At 36.6% G+C, this 21936-nt stretch overlaps 1 protein-coding gene across 5 annotated transcripts in view; it reads right to left on the bottom strand.

Moving 5' to 3' along the window:
- Window positions 1–3893: 3893 nt before the first annotated feature.
- PCDH7 (protocadherin 7) overlaps window positions 3894–21936 on the bottom strand; it is a 409967-nt gene continuing 391924 nt past the window's right edge. For 2 of the 5 annotated variants that reach the window (XM_028507540.2, XM_028507541.2), the window contains exon 3: window positions 3894–7797. In XM_028507540.2, the coding sequence (XP_028363341.1) occupies window positions 7421–7797 (377 nt within the window). In that variant the 3' untranslated portion in view covers window positions 3894–7420. The remainder of the gene's footprint in view (window positions 7798–21936) is intronic. The other 3 variants (XM_028507542.2, XM_036019627.1, XM_036019640.1) reach the window with 2 other exon arrangements.

The following is a 21936-nucleotide window of genomic DNA, read 5'->3' as shown; positions in this document are numbered from 1 at the left end:
GTATCACTTTGATCATATTAATAAAACTTAAAAAAATTATCATAAAATGCCTGATCTCTAAAAGCCTGTAGTCTCTCAATGGATCACAAACTCCAGCTGAAGAAATGCTGTTCTCACATGTTCCAGCTGTACTGTAGAGTCTGGAAAAGTGTTCAGATAACTGTTTGTCTCTGATAGACAGGCGCTAAAACTGTAAGCAAATGACCAAGTCATGCATTACTTCATTTGTTTACTTTTTTAAGTACTTTTGCCCTCAATTCTTTTCCATAAATGCCTTATAAAATGACTTAAATTTGTGGTCAATTTTTTATAGCCATCTATGCAGCTGCAACAAAAATATTCCATGTAATATTGTAAAAAACATTCTTAGAAAAAACTGACTTTACCTTATCAAGTTACTGTTAATTTTAATAAGTCTGGAATATTATAATGTAACTTCAATTAGCAAAATAAAACACCTTATTTTTATCTCTTTTTGTTTAGACTGATAATCAGGTGTTCCTTAGTGGACTATTTTTTAAGATTAGACACATTAACATTTTTATTTTTTCAAAATGCACTTTTATCTCTAAAATTATATCTGATATTACTTTGTTAACCTCATACACCTTTCTTATGACTTTTCTGGTAATAGGTCATTTGAATCATAACTTTCAATGAAATACAATAAACCTGAACATCAGAAGTAAACCATAATTTTTTTTGGCATCCTATGAGAGTGCTGGGGGCAAATTTTACACTTATGAACATTTAAACATCTGCATTTCCTCCAAAAGTTCAATAAATAAACAAAAACATTCCTGTGTCTGTCACACCTATTAAATTCAATCAATGAGTAAAACTTACATTAAAAAGCAGCACAACAGAAAAAAACTAAAGTCAGGCTTAAAGGGGAGCATATATTTTTAGCTTTCCACATCTTACATTCATACCCTTCCCTCACTTCCTACAGCTCAGACATTTTTTTTTTTATCTTGGTTAATCACCTTCCTCCATGCTGTTTACAAACAAGTATTACAGGAAGGATAAAGATAAGAGAACTTAAACAAAGGTAACTTCATTCTCTATTCTCTCTGCTTCCTAAGAGCTGAAGTAGTGATATTGTAAATTCCTATCAAAATAGAGCTGATTGGGTTACAAATTCTCTAGTTTGTGGTTAAGTCCAACCATCCCATTTCCTCCAGGGAAAACTAGGTTTGCTTTTGAAAGGGAAGGAACAAAGCAAATAACCTCTCAGAGATTGGCAAAGGGCTTTGAGGTGGCAACACACAAAAAAGATATATTAAAAAAAAAAGATAGACAAGACAAAAACTCAAAAAATGGATTTCTTTGTGAAATCAGCCTGTTCAAACTCAATTTGGGAATTCTGTAATTATCTGATCAATTTTGAAATTGCTGTCAGTTGTGATTATTCAAGTCCCCAAATCTATACTATTTATCCACCAGAAGTCCCCCGATAGATCAGGTGAGCAGTAATCAGCGGGAGGAAATCAGTCCGTGCCATTTTCAGGATTTCCAGTTTGCTTGCAGAAATCCCATGCAAACTACAATGCTTGACAGGGTGTGTTGTGAAGACAATCACCGGCCTAGCTGTGTAACTGGTACCTTCCCACCAAATTCCCACTTTACCAAATGCCTATTTTATTCAGGTAACTAGGGAGAGTTCCTTTTCTTTGTCACTCTAGTAAATCATGCAAATGTTTCCATTGGTACTCAACCTAGTAGAGGGAGAATGTTAATATGGTAGAACTTTGTGTTCAAATTTTTATTCAATGTGAAACTATTTAACAAAAGTAAAATCCACCTTTCTACATGGTTCATCTAGCCGTTTCTACAGCTTCTACGGCAGGTATTATGGGAAGGTTGTGATAAATTTTACAAAACCATTTGTATACCATAATGGGCACTACAAATGTGCGACACTGTGTAACCAGATCATTGTGCTAAGTAAAGCTCCTAGGGAAGTAGCTGAAACTCTCCCGCTCACTCAGAGATGGTAGAATAATCAAACCTAAACCTTCGGAGTAACACTGCAACTTCTGTTGGCCTGCTTCATGTCCATTTTTGTTCTAAAACGTATCACTGTATTTTTACTTTGGGAATTTTTCCAAAAATATTCCATAAGAGTGCAATTTCAGGGTGAAGAGGAATGCTTATCAAATCTATATGGAGAATTTACAGGAAGAAGACACAGTGATTTCATTTTATGCATTGTTTCGTTGATTTATGTGTTGATGCTTGATTCTCACCACCAGAAAAACAGAAGCCAAATGAAAGCGTTTTTTCATCTCTTCACATCATTGCTTCACCACCTTACAACTGGAAGCAGCCTTTCTCACCATGCTCATTCCTAACTCCTTCTTTAAAGAAGGGAGGCTGGAGCCAAAATCAGTTTACAAAGACATCTTTGATTTAAAAAAGAATATGTCATTCTGTAAAACGAATTTTGAATTTTTATCCAAGAGAGGGAATAAACGGGAGAGGAACTTCAAGTCTCCTCGGAATGCCTATTTGCCACGCAGGGAGATTTCGGCAGTACCGTCGAGAGTCGGCATGCAAATTTCACGTCACTGACCAGGATGTGTGGGGTGGGGCAAATGGAGGGCTACAGTAGTGAGCATAGACAGGAGTTCATGCTTGAATTCTTATTTAGTAATTCTGGTATTGTTTTCCATATGGGTCACTATAAACCCACTTTTGTCTTACCCTGTATAGAAAATAGTTTTTTCTCTTTTAAGTTTCTGAGCTGGGTTGGAGAAGAGAGGTTGATTGCTTAAATAGATGCTGATTTAATAAACAAAGAAGGTAACTATTATAGTTAGGTGCATAATCTAGTATCAAAGAACAAATGGAGTAATTAAAATAGAAAGCAAGCTATTTTAAAAATATAACAAGTAGAGAAAGCTTAACTAAAGAAAAATGAGCAAGGTAAAAGTTCTATATTTTTTTTTTTGTTTCAGGTTTTTTCTCTATGTCTCACATGAGCTTTCAAGTCTCTAACTTTTTGGAATTTGTCATTGCTTTAGATTAAAAACAAACATTGCTTTTGCAGAGATACATTTTGACTTAGAATTAATTTTATCAAAAATGTGAAAATTCTCTGAAAAAATCATCTTTACATTAATGGTAATAATTTCTTTTAAACTTAAGGTTTAAGATTAAGATCACCTTAATCTTAAAATTTAATCTTAAAATAAATTTAAGATTAAAAGCCAGGTAGGTAACTGTCTCAGGAATTATTTTGATGAAACTAAAGAATTTAAGTTCCATCCATTATAAGTCAAAATATTATGACAGTTATGCACTTGCCCCCAAATGAACAATTCCTACAGCATCATCTTCCTCACTCTATCTTAACTTAGCAGAAATAAGGCATTTTAAATCAAACTGGTACACGCATCCATCCACTGGTTGTCCAATCAAAACTGAATTACCTGTCAACAGAGAAGCACACTTACAAGTGTGAAACCATTTGACCATGTTATATTTTAATTTGCAGAGACAAAAATGACAAGCAATTTATTTACATAAAACTGTACAAAAGCAAATTAAATTATGTAAAGTATTTCATAAATAGTTGGACGAGTGTTTAATACATTTCGCCATGTTTAGCATAGTTGCGTGCATAGTGACTCATAATAAACGATGATAAATTGTTCTCTGCTTCACTATCAACATCCAAGTAGCAGAACAATAGTCAATGATTAACATTACAAACAGATCGTACCACACTGAATGCAAGTGCTTTAAAATGTAGGAAAAGTCCTCTGAAAGTAAGCCCTAGGTAGCTGGAAAAATGATGCCTTCCTCCAGATGTTACATATACCTCTGCCTGGGTCACAACTGACAAGCTTTATGATATTCATGTTCACATGATCATCTTCACTTTTTTTTCTTTTTCTCTTAAGGACACATTGTACATTTATCACTGATAACGATATACGGACTTACAACTACTCAGGTCTTTAGATTTCTCGTGATTATTTTAGAATGGCTGTTTGATTCTCGGCAGTTTCTTCTGGTCTGTGTGTTTTACTTTCCTCTCTTACAAAGCAGCTTCCTAGGGTGCCTCTCAGCCAGACATCTTCAGTACCATCTCAATTCCTCCTTCCATAAAAATAATGCCTCCCTTGTTTGCTGAAACTCAGGCAGCAGGCCAGTCACAAACCATACAGAAAGGGTATCTGGAGTTTCAGAATGGTTTTAGACTGAAGCTACAGACTTTGTAAAACACATAAATTCATATAGTTACTCATTAATTTCTAAATGTGTCCTAATGTATAGTGCATGCAACGTCCACTTGAGATTCTCGTGTACAGAAAACAAGTATGATTTATATATCGTACAACCAAAATCAAACAGCAGCTAAAAGAAAATTAACAACAAAAAGTAAATAAAGAATGGAAATTCTAAATCAATATTTCATCTTGCAAGATGGGCTGATTTCACCCCTGATAATATCTTCCTGTGTTACTATTACAATAAATGCTTTTTAGCCTTCTAGTCAGAATTAAGCAGCCCATATTAATGTTCTAATTTTGTTGTATGAATGAACAATATTTAAGACTGGTCCATTATCTGAGTTTGTCAGAAGGCAAATTTTTAATATATTATTTATTATTTTCAGAAAATAAACATGGATAAATATACAGGATCAAAAAAGTCGGGAATAGCCCATTACCCCTCGTCGTCCAAACCCAACAACCGTTTTTTCACCATAACATCAGGTATAAAAGGCACAGTTGCTTATTTTGCATTCACTCATTTATTATTTTTTTGTTTCTTTTAAAATTTTTTTCAAAAGCACTCTATATATGGAGTGGCACCATATTTAACCTATTCAAAATAAAAGTCATACAAACACAAAATATATTTCTGTGTCATGCCAGCTCATTATATAATAAACATGTTATGATAGCTAATTCTACTAGAATTACTGTGAATACTTACAGTACACTGAATTTTATTCTTTCACACCCATTTTAGTTCTAAAAAGAGGCTCACATGTTAAGTGACAATAGCATGGCTATCTTGAATGTGGCGCAAACATCATTGGGGAGTGTGGATCCAATTAATCTGAAGGTCCGACGTGACCCGTATTAGCTTTCTAGACAACAGAAGGGTTTTAAGATAGAATGAAATGAGCTATATACCTAATGGTTTCAAGTGTCTCATGATAGAAAGAAAAAAATGCATTAAAAAGTTTGTTGAACACCTGTGTTATGCAATTGAATATTTCCTTTGTAACGTGCAAGAAAAAAATATGTATACATTTCATAAGTATCTTTAGAAGTATTTTGTCTTAATAGGTACTTACAGATTATACAAGGCAGAACTGCTTTAATGCAGTTTCCTAACAAAGTACTAGAATTGCATCTTTCCATAATGTAAATAATCAAACATAAACATGTTCAATTATTGACATTTTAGTCCAATGTTTTTATTTCAATTACATATCTTCTTTCATCCTAACTATTATACATAAGCTAACATCAAAATGAAAACTCCATTTAAGAAAGATCATAAGGAAATGACCCCAAAAGTGTAGCCCACCAAACAGAGAAGTGGTTTTCAAAGATAAGCATTTTGATCACCTATAGTGAAATAACAACTTATTTTCCAGGCTGCTTCCCTGTATAGTCTAAAAAATTCTGCAAAGCTACATTGTTTCTACAGTTCACCAGACAGCCATCAAGGCTATGCTTTCACCAGGTTACACACATTCAATGATGGGGACTTTCGCTCTTTTCTCTTCTGGTCCCCTATCTCTGTCACTGGATTGTCACTTTTGTCTGAATGTCCCAGCTCAATTTCCAGTTGCATTAAATCATCTTCTGTAGAACAAGTGACTTAAAGTCTGCATGTTCTGCTTCTTTTTATTAAGAAAACTGAGTATTTTTCAACTTTGAGATGTATATATTATGACATGTTACTGCCCAGAACCCACTTCTTCCATGTGCAGACACAGATTTAAGACACATATTAAATAATGTTCCAATCAAATTAGTGACAAAGTCAATTAGGGTGCTGCCTTGTTTCAATGATGTCAGTCTCAAAGTAATGTGACATTGCACAAGGTTCAAAATTAATGCATTTGTGTTACATGGAAGTGTGCACTGAACACTTAAAAAATGAGATTGGTAATTTGAAATGTGGATAACTAAGACCAGCAAGCATTGCCCGGATTCTGAAATGGTAACAGTGAACTTAATTTATCAGGCTGCATGTTGATGTGTCCATCTTTCCCTACCTACTCACAAATATGACTTTAAAAAGTTGAATCTTCCCTGATAATACTTTTTGAAACCAAACCTGAATATCAACTGCCTATTATAATACGAAAAATATGTCTCATTATTTTTTCCATATTCTAAACTTTCAAAGAAACTCCATTTTAAAGAAAACACATGTTTTCTGGGGATGGAGACAATGTAAAATAAACAACTGTTTGAGCATTTCTCTGTGCAAATGGGTTCAGCTGCTTTTGTCGCTTAATGGATTTCCAAGTCAAGACCAAATCTACTCCATAATTTCCCTGATCTGCCATATGATCTTTGGCCTTTTAATGACACAACTGTTCCAGTTAGTTGATAATAGTGATGCTTTCCTGAAAAATACACATACAATGTTTGCAAATTATAATCAGTGTAATTGATGCATGTGGTCAACCGTGTGTGTATAATAAGAATATTCAATGAGTGTATGGAATTGAAGTTGGTGTTCCTGACTTGAAAAGAACAATCTAGCCGACTGTGGGACTGCAATCTTCAACTGTGTATTATTGTTCAGCTCTCAGTCTTTGATAGAATATAAAGCTGGGATCTTCCAAAACTGCTTCTCATAGAGCCCCTGTCCATAAGACTGTACGTACCTTTAGAGGGACTGTATTATTTTTGAAGGATTGCTTTACCCAGTGATTGATCAGATTCTGATAATATATTTGAAATATATATTTACTTGATCTACCTCTTTTGACGAGTCAAATGACATTCGAACTAAATCAAAGTGACTAAAATCATGCTTCTGCTTAGGAATAATGAATGTATCATGTTCTGCTAATCAGGCTTATTACCATGAAAAAAAAACTTGCAACCATCTTTTTTTTTTCTTTTTCTTTTCTTCTTCTCTTCTTCTCCTTTTTTTTTTTTTTTTTTGGAGGGTAGTGGGGAAGAGGGAGAGCAGGTGTTGGGAATCAGTGAGGGGTCAGACATGCAAGTAACAAGGATGGTTTCTACATTGTACATTACAACCAGGCTAACAGTATCACTAAAGGCCTGATCTGGAGGCAGAAGTGGCAGGCAAAGCTTTGTCTCTTTGGTAGCCCCCTCTTTCTGATTAAATGGTTTTGCTTTGTAAGGTTTTTTGCCCCTTATTCTCCTTCTCATACATGAAAAGAACTTGGTTGGCGCTCCTTTACAGCCTACAGGTAAACTTCTCTTCTAGTGAGAGTGTTGACAGGAGATGGCTTGTATTCCCCTGTTTTTGTAAGGGGAATATCCTCGGGGTTGGCTTCCTCATTTTTGCTGAAACTAGCTGCACTGAAGGTCTCATAGGATGAGGTCAACTTTTTGTTCAGGAGGTTCCTGTTGCGGTCACCCATGACGGCAGCCTCGCCGTTGGCCAGCTTTTCCTGGCTTCCTCGTTCATCAACAGGCATGAAAGTGGAGAGTTTGGGCTGGCTCTTCTTCCTCTCTGGGGAAGTGCGGACCGGCATCCAGCAGGAGTCTGAGTGGCCATATTCATCACACTCACGGGTGCACTTCCCAGTCAGGGCTACATCTGGAAGAGGTCTTGAATCTGAAAGTCAAGGACAAGGAGCCGTTAAAGTTGAACAGTCCTCAACAGGCTTTCCTGATCTGCATTTTACCATATTAGTTCCCTTCTTTAAACACCCTTCAGTTCATGGTCCCATAGAACAGTTTTAATTGCACGTCCCTTAAAGATAAGGTTTTGCAAAAACGTCAGGTATTATAGAAAGAGAGGAATGAACACACTAATGGATATAAGTGTGTAGAAAAGAGGTATATATACGTCTGTTACAGGACAGGGATGTGCATATTTTCTCAAGCAGAAATAAAGTACATACAGCTATTTGTATAAGTATAAATTTTTCCACATGCGTAAGAAAAGTTATTAAATCCAAATACATAATATTCTATATTTATGAATTATCCCAGGAATCGTGTACTTTTGCCAATTGGATTCTTTTCTGCTTATACATTATTCATAGAATGCAAATATGCAAAACCTTATATTTAAAATACATGCTAAAACATCAGGGTGACTCAGAAGTAGAACCTAAATTGACAGCACATTATGTGGTAAAAAGTAAAAAAGGCAAGTACAAGTAGGTTATGGGTGTGAGCATACCCACAATATCATGTCCACCCCACCCTAGCCCACAGCCCCCACCCCCCACTATGTCAAATGACCTCATATATATGTGCTGTAGGATAACCCCGAGTGTTCACGTAGAAATACATTTGTGAAAGTGTTTGCTGAGTGAAATATTATGTGAAATGCAATGTGTTGGGTGCATACAGTCAAGCTCTCAGAGTTCTGATGAAATGGCATGTACTCCTAAGTAATGGTGTTGCCCAGTGGAATGGAAAATGTCTTCTATTTCCATAAAGCTAAGCCATATCTTGAGAGTTCTTAGGGATTAAGATTAAAGATGGCAGGTAAGAATTACTTGTATGTGTAATTAAAATCATTATGTGTGTCTGTCTTTGGAGAATAGTTATGAACTGCCTTATGATTACAGATATCTCTTTTAACAGATTTTGTTTTTGTTTGAGAGAGAGAGTGAGAGAGAGAAAAACCTGTTCCACCTGAACACATTCTATGAAAATAACCTCTTGGGTTTTATTTAATATGTTTTATAGTTTATTTCATTGCCAAACAGGAGAACATAATATGACTGACTGTGCTTCGATTTATATCATAGGTATCATTTTAATACAAAGCTTGGGATTGAAAAGACTGGCAGTTGTTGACCTCTGTAAACATATTCACAACAAATGGAATTAGTACGATTTCCATATGCATAAACTCAGTAGCTTCAGTTTAAAATAGAAGAGAGGGTTGCATAAATTATTTCCAATGTATTTGCACACTCTGCTTTTGTCTTCCCCTCCCATTCCTGTAGTTTGATGTTGTACACCTATTTCGGCACTGATTTGTGTAAGATTTTTACAAGTTTTACTCGACCAAATCTCCTACATGAGGCAGTCCAATGTTGCATGTCATTTTTTTCCTTCCGAAATATTGACGTTTGTCAGCCCACAGATTTCTGAACCACTGTGGTCTGAGATTTTTATATTGCATGCTGAGAGTTCAACCAGAAAATACTGGTGTTCTTCAAAGAAATCTAGATTTACTTCTCTGTCTCCCAAAAGTAAAATGAAAAGACAATTATTTATTATAGTTACATATGCTGCTAGTTAACTTTAAGTGAGCAGATCCTACTACTTTTTTCATCAAAAGAAAAAGCACAGCACTTTCCTATTCATTTGTTTGTGATAAATTCCCTCTGTGTCTCAAAAATGTATTTTAGATGCATTTTAAAAATTGAGCTATTGACAAATTTTATGAATGGTTCTTGTGATCTAGTTAGTTTAAAGGAGCAAACTGTGAGTTTTTTCGGGAATATTTCCCATCTTGGGTTACTTTGTTTATCTGAAGTTAACCTAAATGCTTTCTTTGAACAGGGGAAAAAAAACTTATAAAAATTGTAAAGTTAAGACCAGGTCTATTTTTCCTCTAAGCAGTCCTTATTTCTCACTGCTTTCAAAAGTGGAAACTTTTCTTTTTCTCTTCTGATAATGCTTAGCAAAGAATTTAGCTACCAAAATAGGAAAAAAAAATCTCTGTCAATGTGGTTCTCATCCTTTGCAGAAATGACCCAGAATGGTCTCCAATCACATGTTTCAGTTTACTTAAGTCTCACAAAGCGTGTCATTTTACTCACACAAAGACTTACAAAGGTTGTTGCTTTGAGGGGGATTAATTTGTGCTACAGTTTGAAATTCACAGTACCTTGTTTTCCTTTGTCAGAGATGCATTTAGAGACAGCTCATCCACATATGTTAATATGCTAACAACACTTTTTACCTGTTGTTTAATTTGTGTATTTGAACTCCCTGTAGCTCATAAGAAATTATATTCACTTAGGTTGACTCAATTTCCAATCAACTGGAAGTGAGATGCTCTTCAGTTCCTTCCCTCAACCCTTACTCCGTCATCCAGGTGACTTCGGCTAACACTGATTTCCTCTTACTGCTTTTAATGCGAGGCAGCCCGTCTGCTCCGCCATCAGTCTCCTGTGTGGGCTGCCGCATCTCTATCCAACAAGCATGATAAGGATCTCCTGTCATTTCCAAAGTCAAACACTTGATTGGGGACCACATTGGAAGTTGACAAGCCTAATTGGCTGAGACATGTTGCAGTGTTTGTCATCAAATTTAGAAAAATAATCAAGAAAGGCTATAAGAGATTCATCATGAGCAATCAAATCTTCCAATCTTGATGACTCAAATGAATCCTCAAAAGAAATACCAATGATTAACAAATGCAATTTGTATTATGATGCAATTTATTAAAGGGAAGGCCTGGGTGGAATAGTATCTTCATGTGTTTCTTATTTTAATTATGTAAGTATACAGCACAAATCTGTAAAAATATAAAGGTTATACAGGGTCTCAGAGAACCATCAAATCCATTCTTTATTCTTTCATAAAATGTAGACTCAAAAAATGTTTTATTGTTTGTGGGATTATAGAGGCCGACCTCCTACAATGAGTAATCCTTAACCTTTCAATTTTCCACTGAAGGATGTGTTTCTCATGTCTAAGAACATTATTTCAAGCTTTTGTTAACTATTATTCCCTTTAATTTTTACAAGACTAAGACAGAAAACAGTTAATTAAAACTCTTGTTACCTGGTACGGAGTAAATAAATTTAAAAAGATGTTACCTATTGAAATGTAATGGCGTTCTTTGTTAGCATTTTCCGCAACAAAGTCAGCTCCTTAGAGCCCGCCCCAACCCAATCATATCCTCAAGAAGACTGGAAGTAGCAATGGCACTCATTAGATCCTGTCATTGTTTTCAGCATTGTTTGTGGAGTTCTCCAGGTTTGCCTAGTTATGCTATTTACTATAATCATTACCTCAGTTTGGAGCGTTAAAGTCCTTTCTTAGGCATAAAGTTAACTTCCTCTCAAAGGCACACCGTTTTAAGTCATCATAATAGCAACCACTCTCAGAACAACTTATATAAAACACTTTCCCACACTTCATCCTTTTTACTTATCTCCACAACCTAAAAGCTAGGAGATCAAAGCAGGGAGGGATGCAGTCCTTGGGCAAGCTGAGACCAAAGAATAAGTGTTTGACTTTTGCTTTACCCCATTACACCATACCGTTCCTTCTCAAAATATAATATCTGAATTATTTAGAGGTCAATTGCTGCTCCCCATAGCCATGGGAAAAAGCTACAGGCTCCAAAGAAAAAGGAAAACATATCTGTGAACTGCACAGGAAATACACACCACAAAGCCACAATTTCTACTAACTAATGAAAAAAATGACACAGCCTCCCTAGAACGATCCATTTCCTAGGGTAAAGGAAAGTAAACTAATGTAAGCATCTAGTTCTTTCTCTAAAAAGAAGTCTATTTGTTCTTAAAAAGCAGGTTAGATCAGTGGCTAGTAGGAAGATGCTGCTACATTGACCTCTGCAAGAAGAGACAGACAAAATGTTGCAGAATCATTAGAAATAACAAGGAGAGCTCAGATTCATAGAGGCATTTAGTGTCTCCAGAAGCTGTTCTACACCATTCAGAAACCATTAGAGGCACCATTATTATAGGAAAGCATTGGGATCATTAAGACTCTTAAAGCCAGCTCTGTACCGGTTCAGATTTTCGTATACTGAGTTATACATTCTGCTGGAATCCCCCCCTCCCCGGCCAAACACACACACACACACACTCCAGGCCCTTGGTCTGGGGCTGGAGATACAAGGATATTTCTATTTCCCAAGAGAAGGCATGAACATGTAGCACTGGGTTTTAAAATATTTCCAAATATTGTTTTTTGAAGCTCAGACACTTAAAGCTATATGAATCTTTTTATAAAAAGATTTTATTTATTTCCTTTTAGAGAGGGGATGGGAGGGAGAAAGAGAGGGAGAGAAACATCAATGTGTTGTTGTCTCTTACTCATCCCATACTGCGCCACAACCCAGGCATGTGCCCTAGACTGGAAATCGAACCGGCGACCCTTTGGCTTGCAGGCTGGCACTCAATCCACTGAGCCACTCCAGCCAGGGAGCATCTTTTGATTACTTGTTTAATATGCAAATTACTTAATTCCCTGACCATATGAGATAAATGGGCCTTTAGTCAGTGTGGAGACATCCTAGGTATTCACATCACTCCCTACAATCTGTTCTACATTACACGACAAAATTCCGCAAATAAAAAAATAAAATTGTGATATTCTTTCCTTTGGGGGAGGAAAAAGAAAACATATACAGTCACCCTTTTTACTTTTTAAATTATTTATTCTTTTTATACTTCCCAACGTCCTGTTACATGACTTCATTTCTAGAGGCACTCCTAAATTCTGGTGCAATGTCACAAACTATGAAACAGTTTTATGAAAGGATGAAAGAAACTAATTGGCAATGATTTCCAACAGATATTTAAACATTACCTTTACTTTCTTTAGTCCAAATGAAAATATCTTTTACTCAAATAACTAAATAGAAGTGTTTTATTTTTAAAAAGCTGTCAGAAAACGATTATTTTTACTTAAATAATATAATTGAGAAGAAATAAGGATCAGTTAGGCAAAACTTTTTGTTTGGAAAATTGTTCGAAAATGATTATTGTAGCCAATAAAAAGCTTAGGTGCAGAGGGATAAGACCCAAAAGGTGCACACCAATTTGGACTTGGCTCTTCTCTAGAAATAACCTGAACTCCTTCTTTTGCCTGCTTGGGGAATTTTGAAAGACTAGAAAGACAAACATTTTACAGTGGGGTGGGAATCACAAACTCCAACAGTTTGCGAGCCTCTAGGTATCTGAACACTTTTCAGAAGAGGAAGCTGACAGATGTGGAAGTGTCACTCAGGGCGGAAGGGATTAAGGCTTCTAAGTAGTGTTCTCCTGTATCAGAAAATCATTTGCTCCAACCAAATGAAAAGAGGACGTGAGGACCGCCTTTCCACCCAACCCTTCCTTAGTCTCACCTACACCACCCCTGAGCGCTTCCCCCAGGGGGCAGTGAACTCACACACACAAAAAAACAAAAACCGGAGATCTGGGCCTCTGATATATAAACTGTGTGACTTCGGATATGATTTCTCTGAGCTCTAGATCCTCATATGTGAATTATAGTACCTACTCCCCCATTTATTGTAGGGATTAAAAAGTTAGCAAAGTTAAGAGGACAGGGAAGAGTCTACCGCAGGAGAAAACAGAAATGGAACATCTGTATTACTCAGCCACAAAACAGAAGGAACTCCCACCCTTTGCAACAGCATGAATGGACCTGGAGAACATTATGCTAAGTGAAATAAGCCAGTTGGGGAAAGACAAATATCATGTGATTTCAGTCATATGTGGAATCTAATAAACAAAATGAATTAACAAGCAAAATAGAGACAGACACATAGATAGAGAGCAGGCTATCAGCTGTTGGTGGAGGGAGGGAGCAGGGAGGGGTTGGAGGGATTGAGCAAAAAAGAAGAAAAAAAAGAACGACTCATGGACAGAGTCCACAGTGTGGTGATTGTGGGGTGGGGGGCGGTGGAGAAACAGCGGGGGACGTAGGAGGATGGTATGTAGGGTCAAATGGTGATGGATGGAGGCTTGACTTGGGGGGTGAACAGACAATACAGTCTACAGATGATACGTCATGGAATTGTACAACTGAAACCTGTACAATTTTGTTAACTGGTGTCACCCCAATAACTTCAATAAAAAGGATAAAAGCAAAAAAAAAGTTGGTGTATGTAAAGCCCATAGCATGGTGTCTACCCAGTGTAGTGTAGGTGTTCAGTAAATAGTAGTGAATATTGTAGTGAGTAGTGAATACAGTAGTGAACAGTGTTCAGTAAATAGTAGGGTCACAGCCTCTGCAAGGAGTGGGGAGAGAGTTAAGGAGGGAGAGATTTTTCCCTCTTGCTGCAGTCTTACAGGGTGAAATGGGCAGCATTAAAGGGACTGGTCTGGGGGAGCCAGGCCCCCAGGATTCAGATCATAACCTTGTCAACTTATAAGTACATAACTTTAAACAAGTTGCCTAATTTATACCAATTTCACTATCTGCATAATGGACATATGACAAAATGAACATTTTAGGCTCACTGTGAGGATTAAATGGGGGTTAATATAAGTAAAGTTTTGTAATAACTGTTGGCACAATAAACCCTCAATAAATATAAGCTACTTCAGGTGCACATTCCTTATCTATACTTCAATAATCAAAAAAAATCTTGGAAAGCCAAAAGTTCTTTTTTTACGAAAACTTACAATAAAATTGATCTTCAATAAGAAGCCATTTTTCACCTTTTTAAGTTTACATAGTGTGAGTACTTTATGTTTTACTGTGGAAATCTGTTGAATTAAGGGCACTCTCCTAGATATTCAAAAATAATATATAAAACGTGCATGACACTAACCTTTTCTAAAATATGAAGGATTCTGAATTTTGAGATTTTTCTGGCCCCAAGGGTTTTGAATAACTTATTTTGTAATTAATAGCAATCATCCGTGGAAACAGCACATATTTTGAATAACTTTTCCAGCAATGCTAATGGGTTTATGGTGATAGAGTCTGCAGTATACCAGAGCTACCATCCATCTAGAAGAACACACTGCTTACCATGACCTAGTTACTCTATGTCAGGTACCTCCTAACACTTGACACTTAATACCACTTTGCCAAAGAAGATTGATTCAGTATGAGTTATTATGGTTGCTCAAAACTAAAGGGCAAATGTCCTATTATTCGCAGTTACCTTTACAACAGAAACAGATCAACCTCACAATTAATCATTTTCACTTGGCAAAAAAGGTAGTTTGCCAGCTTGCTATCTTGCGTTGCCTGATACAAATAGGAGCCCCACTGTAATGGTATTCGAAATTCAAAAATTAGCAGTGAACTAACCTAGGGCTAAGAGGTTGAAAATCCAAAAAGACAAAAAAAAATAAAAGCAAGACAAATATCTAAAATGCCATGCATTCCTTGTACATCAAAAACAATGAAACAAAAAAGCCCTTCAGCACACGAGTTATGCAGATTTCATATGTATGTGCTTTTTTAAATATGAGGTCAGGCATCCCTCTGATCTCCTTACGCAGGCCCCTCTGCAGTTGGACCGCGGCTCCCATCGTCACTGTGTGGATTCTATTCCTGCGTGCCTTGAAGCTGGGATGGCTTTGACAACCACAATGCAGCAGAAGTAACACTGTGCTATTTCCAGACCAGGTCTCCAGAGGCCTAACATCTTCTGCTTTTGCCCTTGGAACCTTGTGACCTCCATCCTGAGAAATAGCATGATCTAGCCTCTTTGAAGATCAAACATTATTTGGGGGGACTCAGCTGTCCCAGTAGAGCCTGCCCTGCAGCCAACAGTCCAGGTGAACACAGCCACATGAATAAGCACAACCAGTTGACGAACTGTGTGGCCCATGTACAGAAATGTGAGAAGTAATACATACATCTTTGTGGTTTGAAGCCCCCAAGTTATGTTCAATTATTTGTGTTTATTTTTGGGGGGAGGGGCGGGTTTATTGCTGCAGCAATACATCACTGAGCTAATGATCATGTGTGGATTATATTATCTGCGATAAATAAACTGCTCCAAACAACAGCCTGAGTTCTTTTATGGCTCCTTCTCATGGGTAAGGAACTGACCAAAATTACTGAAAGTACAACTCTCCAAAATAACAATTTTAGAGATTAAGCACATTCAATTAAGAAGTTCAAGCAAAGGACTACCATAGAAAACTCTGGAAATTCTGGCACTGAATTGCAGGATTTTCCTCCGGTAAATGTGGGAGTGCTGTAGTTCAGGCTGATATGCCAAGACAGTATTATAATGTTTAAACATGTTTGAAAGCATCAGCAACTTTTCTCCATACCTTAGGCTAAATTCAGTTAAATAGCAATTGAAGGTATCTCAAGAAGCCTTTATTGCCCCGAGGCTTAGACCACTGTCATTCTGAATGTGGCATTATCACATGTGCAGACGCCCAGGTTCAGGCAGTCTTGCTGAATCAACTCAAACATGAGCCTGCTGGTTGGCAAATGAAAACTGCACCGCAGCAGAAAAATGGATGGGGACTGCTTCCGCGCAATCCATTTATGCACATCAGAGAGCGGCTGCGCTTTGATTTCTCTCTGCACGTACGCGAAATTAGAGGGAGGGGTTATTAAGGGAGCAGGATGGAAGGAGAGGAAGGGAGTTCTGGAAATGAGAAGTCACTCGAATATTGATCAAAAGAGCTTATAAAATCCAGAAAGAGACCGGGGACATTTACTTCACAAGTTAGCAATTGATTATTCCACTGAAAATAGACCCACTTGTGGGTTTTGGGGCAATTCATATTTATTTTCCACTGTAAAAATCATAGCTTTCATGATTTTCCTTCTCGTCTTGTGGGTTTTCTTATATTATAAATTATTTGTTTTGAATTGCACAGACTTTAATAATCTGATAAAAACTAGAAATATTGCCTTTCTCCATATGCAGATAAGTACCCCAGATCTGCATAAAACTTCAGTAGAATTCAAGGTTACCAAGTTAAGTTGGAAGTTTACTTTTAATCACCTGGAGAACGGGAGAAGTGTCAATTTTTAGACTTTATTGTCCCCTTTAAGTTTGTATAAATAGCAAATTAGTGCTCAGAGCTGGACTTAACTCATTGCTGATCACCAATTTAAAAACAGGTTTTCTTTCCTGAAAACTACACCCAGTAGTTTTCTTCAAACCAGTGTCTTGAATTGCTAAGCAATTTACTTACCATAAGAAGAGAGATGAATTAATGAACACTTGTAATTATGAAAGCTTATACAAAAATAGCAATGATCCACTGATCCAGCTGAGGATTTTTAAGTTAATAAAATGATGTTAGCCACTTTCTATCGGTTTTACTGTAAAGGGTAATGTGGTTACTACTTTAGCTGCAAGTATCAATTTAAAGTTGCTTGCCAGTAATGGTCTCAAATCTTTAAAGTTTCTATTATTGGCCATAATGTTGTAGAATGTATATCCCACAAAAATATTAATACTTACTTTAAGAATGATGTTCATTCTAAAGATAGTATATAAAGTCTCTATTAACTGCAAAAATTTATCTTTGGATTGTAGCCTTCAAGGCAGTGCCTATTTTATCTTTGCTTTCCCACATAACACGTAATTCTAAACAAATAAAAATTCTGAAAAAAAGAAAACTGGAAAAAATCAAAGAGTAGATATATTCTAAAATATTCTTTCCTTCCATAAAATAATGAAAAGCATTTTTAAGTGAGAAGTTAAACACCAACTACTCTAATAAGTCACCAGTATTATATGTCTAAATACTTAACACAAATATGCTAAATATTACAACAAATTAATTCCATATTTGGGGTTGTGTTAAGAAAGAAGAGAAACACAGTAGTGACCATAATGTGATATAAGGTTTTCTAGATATTTTTCTATGGATTATTTTATGTGACAGTCTAAAATAACCTATGTTAAAGTTCAAATAAATCATTCATGGAGTAGAAATGGAATTATTTTTTGCAGGGGATAAATCATTGCAATTAAAATTTACTGAAGAACTATATTAATTTTTTAAATGTGGCAAAAATCATAGTACCCATTCATTTTCTCCTTTAAAGTAAGGATCCTGAGAAGCTATACAATTATTCTAATGACATGGTCATTTTTGAAACACTTTCTCAAAGTTTTTGCCTGGGGTTACCTATTGAAATATTTTACCAGCCATACAGAAAAGTCTACCTGGTTGGAGAGACTGCTATCATAACAAGCTGTGTTTTCACAGAAATCCATGACTTAACTGTGATTTGGGGAAAAGACAGAGTTCCGCCTTTTGTTCCTTACTGAGGAAGATTCCATGAAAACACTGAGTTTGGATGTACTATTGAGAGATGAGGCTCTGCAAGCTTTTGGGAGGAGCTGAACAGTTGGTATGTTGCACCTTGCTATGGTCACTAAGTTGATCTGTGAAACTAAAATTGGCAATCACAATTAGGACCAAAGGAACATTAAAGAGTTTGGGAAAGCTGAGCAGTTTGAAAAAAAATGAAAACAATAAATAAATTTTTTAAAAAAGGAAAAGAAAATGACCCTTGATGACTAAAAAAACAGAACTCAGTGAGTGAATAGCATGAGGGAAACCAATGAAGTGGATCAGGTCGCTCCATTGATTTTTGCTGCTCATTGAAATGGTTTCCTTTATTTACTTCTGATTTCCTTGGAAAGTGGCCAAGTCTCACTGTTGAACCTCCCGCGGAGCCTGTGATGGGCGGAGAAGACGGCTCTGGCCATTCTCTCATGCCTGCCTCATACCTTGTCATTCTACATGGGTGATGCTCTAAGAGTGGTCCTCGTGTTGTTCCCCCTCAGGTTGCTCCCACAACTCTTCTGGTGGAGAGAATAATGGTCCCCTGTAGAGATCTCACCCCCTCACCCCCAGAACATGTAAACATGTTAGATTCCGTGGCACAAGGGGAATTAAGGTTTCAGATGGTAGTAAGGTTGTTAATGAATGAATTTTAAAATAGGGAGATTACAGGCATCCAGGCTCCACACCAGACAACGTGGGCAGGCTCTCAAAACTGGAAAAGGCCACGATACTGAGGAAAAACTGCAGCCCTGCTGAGGCTGATTTTAGCCTGGGGAGACCCATGCCAAATCTCTGAGCTATATAACTGTAAGAGAATAAAGTTTTGTTGTTTTAAGGCACTAAGTTTCTGGTACTTCGTTACAGTTGGAAGAGGAAGCTACAAGGCACTACCACCAATGTTCTGGTCATAGGAGCAATAGCATGGACTCGACGTATTGTTCTTTCCTACCCATGTTTCATCCACTAAAGGAAATGGAGTGGAAACACTTAGATTTTCAGAGTTTCCATTCAGCCATGTTTACCTGAGTCTTAAGCATCCACTCAAGACTTTCCATCGTTCACTTTTGAAAAGTTTACTACACCCTTGACCTTGGTGTGTAATTGTCCAAGTTATTTGTAGGTGGCCAATAAGCAAAGTTCAATTTCTTTTTTTTTCCAGCAAAGTACTACCAATTCACTTTTCTGAATGACATCTTCCTTGGTCCCTCAGTGATAGCTGTCTCTGGGATTATCACCAAAGAAACCATTTTAAGTCATTCTAAATTTGGGCTGTGTGATTCTCAAGAAGAAAGAAGAAAGAAAATAAGGCATAACATCTAGGAAGAAGAGACAGGTACCAGGAAGCAACCTCACTAAGGCTTTTGTTAGATTTCTGGTGTTTTTATGACTTCCTGATATTTGCTAAGTGTCACTTTTGTTTGTTAGACTGTTTTCCTCCCAGTTTTTAGCAAGAAAGTGTCTTTAAAAAGCATTTGTAGGATTATTTTAAGAACAGTGAGTAGCGAAACAAAACCCTCTTTTATAAATTTCAGTACAAATTTTAAACACTGTGTTTTTGCATAGAACGCCTTTCAGGACCTGGATCCTGCCTGCTTCTTAACCCTCACCTCCTTCCATTAGTTCATGTGCCCACTGGCCTCTTCAGCACATCCATGGTGGCTGTCATTTCTAGAAAGCCTCTTGCTGTTCCATGTCTTCATGAGAGTAACACATTGCTTCCTCTGGTGTTCCTTGCCTTATCATCTGTCTGTCTCTCACAAATCCCTCACAGTGGAGTTCTAGGATGTCTTATTTAAGATTTGGCCAAACAAAGCTGTGTCCTTCTGATCTTCCTGTCTATAGACTTCGTCCTCTGTCTATCTCTATCATAGCACTAAAATTTGCTACCTATTCAGGTGACTTTTCTGGAAAAGGTAACTCCCTGTGGCCAGGATTGGTAAATCACTTAACTGGGTACTCCAAATCCCGAGACCGCCAGTCACGTAACCAATAAGTACCCTTCCAATGCATGAATGAAAAGCATGGTAGGGAGACAGATTTCATATCATCCTTGATGACTATGCATAGCTTCATGATGGCCACAGATAGAAGGACTATATTACCCTCTGTTAATTGTAAATACAGTGTAATTAACCAAGCAGAGGAAGTGAAGAGTCTGTTTTTTTTGTGTGTGTGTGGTTGGGAATGTGCAGATCTGAATGAACTTCTCCACCATGCACTCACTCATTTTACCCCTTTCAGGTCCATCCTATAATCTCTCTAGCTGAGATTTACTTCCTAACACAATAATGTAGTTTATTAAAAACCAGAGATATGTTTTATAGAACAAAATGCATTTCTCATATTTAGCCTGGAGCAAGGGTTGGGTGAGTGTATGCTAAGAGTCAAATGGAAAAATACTTAGTGGTTCCAAGGCTACAATACAATAATTTGTTATACTTCTTTGCTTATAGATGGTAGATTTTTAAAAGTAATTTTAGTGTTGTCAGAACCCGTGGTAGCCAGCTGCACGAAAATTTCAATAATAAACTTGGGAAATAAAATTTATTTTTTCCTTATACAGCACTTGTATAATAGATGAAATTTTTCAAGATGTGATAGAATAGATGAAAAGCAGAAGGCTTTCCTCTCATTCATGTACTTAAAATGAATGTGTCATAATAAAAACTATTGCAGGCAATGTGCCAACCTATTTCAGTTCAACAAATTTTATTTTGCCTTTTGGTAGCAACCCGATGGATGCATTTTAAGTGACTAGAATCATGGACATTTTATTTTCATTTTTAAAATTTTTTTAAAGATTTTATTTATTTTTAGAGAGAGGGGATGGGAAGGAGAAAAGAGAGGAAGAGAATCAGCAATGTGTGGTTGTCTCTCATGTGCCCCCTACTGGGGGCCCAGCCCTCAACCCAGGCATGTGTCTTGACTGGGAATTGAATTGGCAATCCTTTGGTTTGCAAGCCCATGCTCAATCTACTGAGCCACATCAGCCAGGGTGGATCATGGATCCTTTTAGATCAGTGATTTCCAAACTAAGGATCATGATCTGCTAGCCAGTGGTTGAATCCATTTAGGGAATCAATCAGTTCACACCATGTTCACATTATTTTGTGAAGATTTTGTTAAGTTTTTTAAACATGTCTATATATTTACATTTGTGTACTTAGTTCCTATAGAACATGAATTTTTCAACTCTGGATCACACTGAAAAAGATTAAAAGCTTATATTTTTGAATCACATCACATGGAGATCTAAATATTCTTGGCCATTTCTGAGTAAGCTATATACCATATGATATTGAATACAAAATATAATGATAACATGCACACAATGTCATGTAAATTTGGAATTAGTACTTTTAGCTGTCATTTCAAATGAATTTCAGAGACTAAATTTTATCCTTATTAAAAAGGAATTAAGATACCTCAAAGAATACGAGTTAGTTACATCCTCAATAACCACTTCAGGAAGTCTATTGTAAATATAATTTCTTACCTTGAGGCATTCTGAATTTACAGTTAATTCCCTAGATTCCAATTTCCTAGAATTATATGTAATTGTGATGAACCTTCTCATAATCCACTTAAATCCTCCAGTAGACTTTGATTTTTTCAATCAGCAAAATGGCAACCTACCCTTTAAAAAACGGGAACTTAACGTGACTTCTAGACATTAAGATGTAGGACACATTTAAGCTGTCTAATTGTGCTGCTGGTCTAATGCCTAAGTATTAATCTGTCACCATGTCAAATCACATACATTTAGTTTTTTTGAAAACATGTCTCCT

This window comes from Phyllostomus discolor, chromosome 1 (assembly GCF_004126475.2).
Source record: "Phyllostomus discolor isolate MPI-MPIP mPhyDis1 chromosome 1, mPhyDis1.pri.v3, whole genome shotgun sequence".
Classification (NCBI taxonomy): domain Eukaryota; kingdom Metazoa; phylum Chordata; class Mammalia; order Chiroptera; family Phyllostomidae; genus Phyllostomus; species Phyllostomus discolor.
The sequence above is the reverse complement of the archived record's forward strand: the minus strand, read 5'-3'. Positions and strand labels throughout refer to the sequence as shown.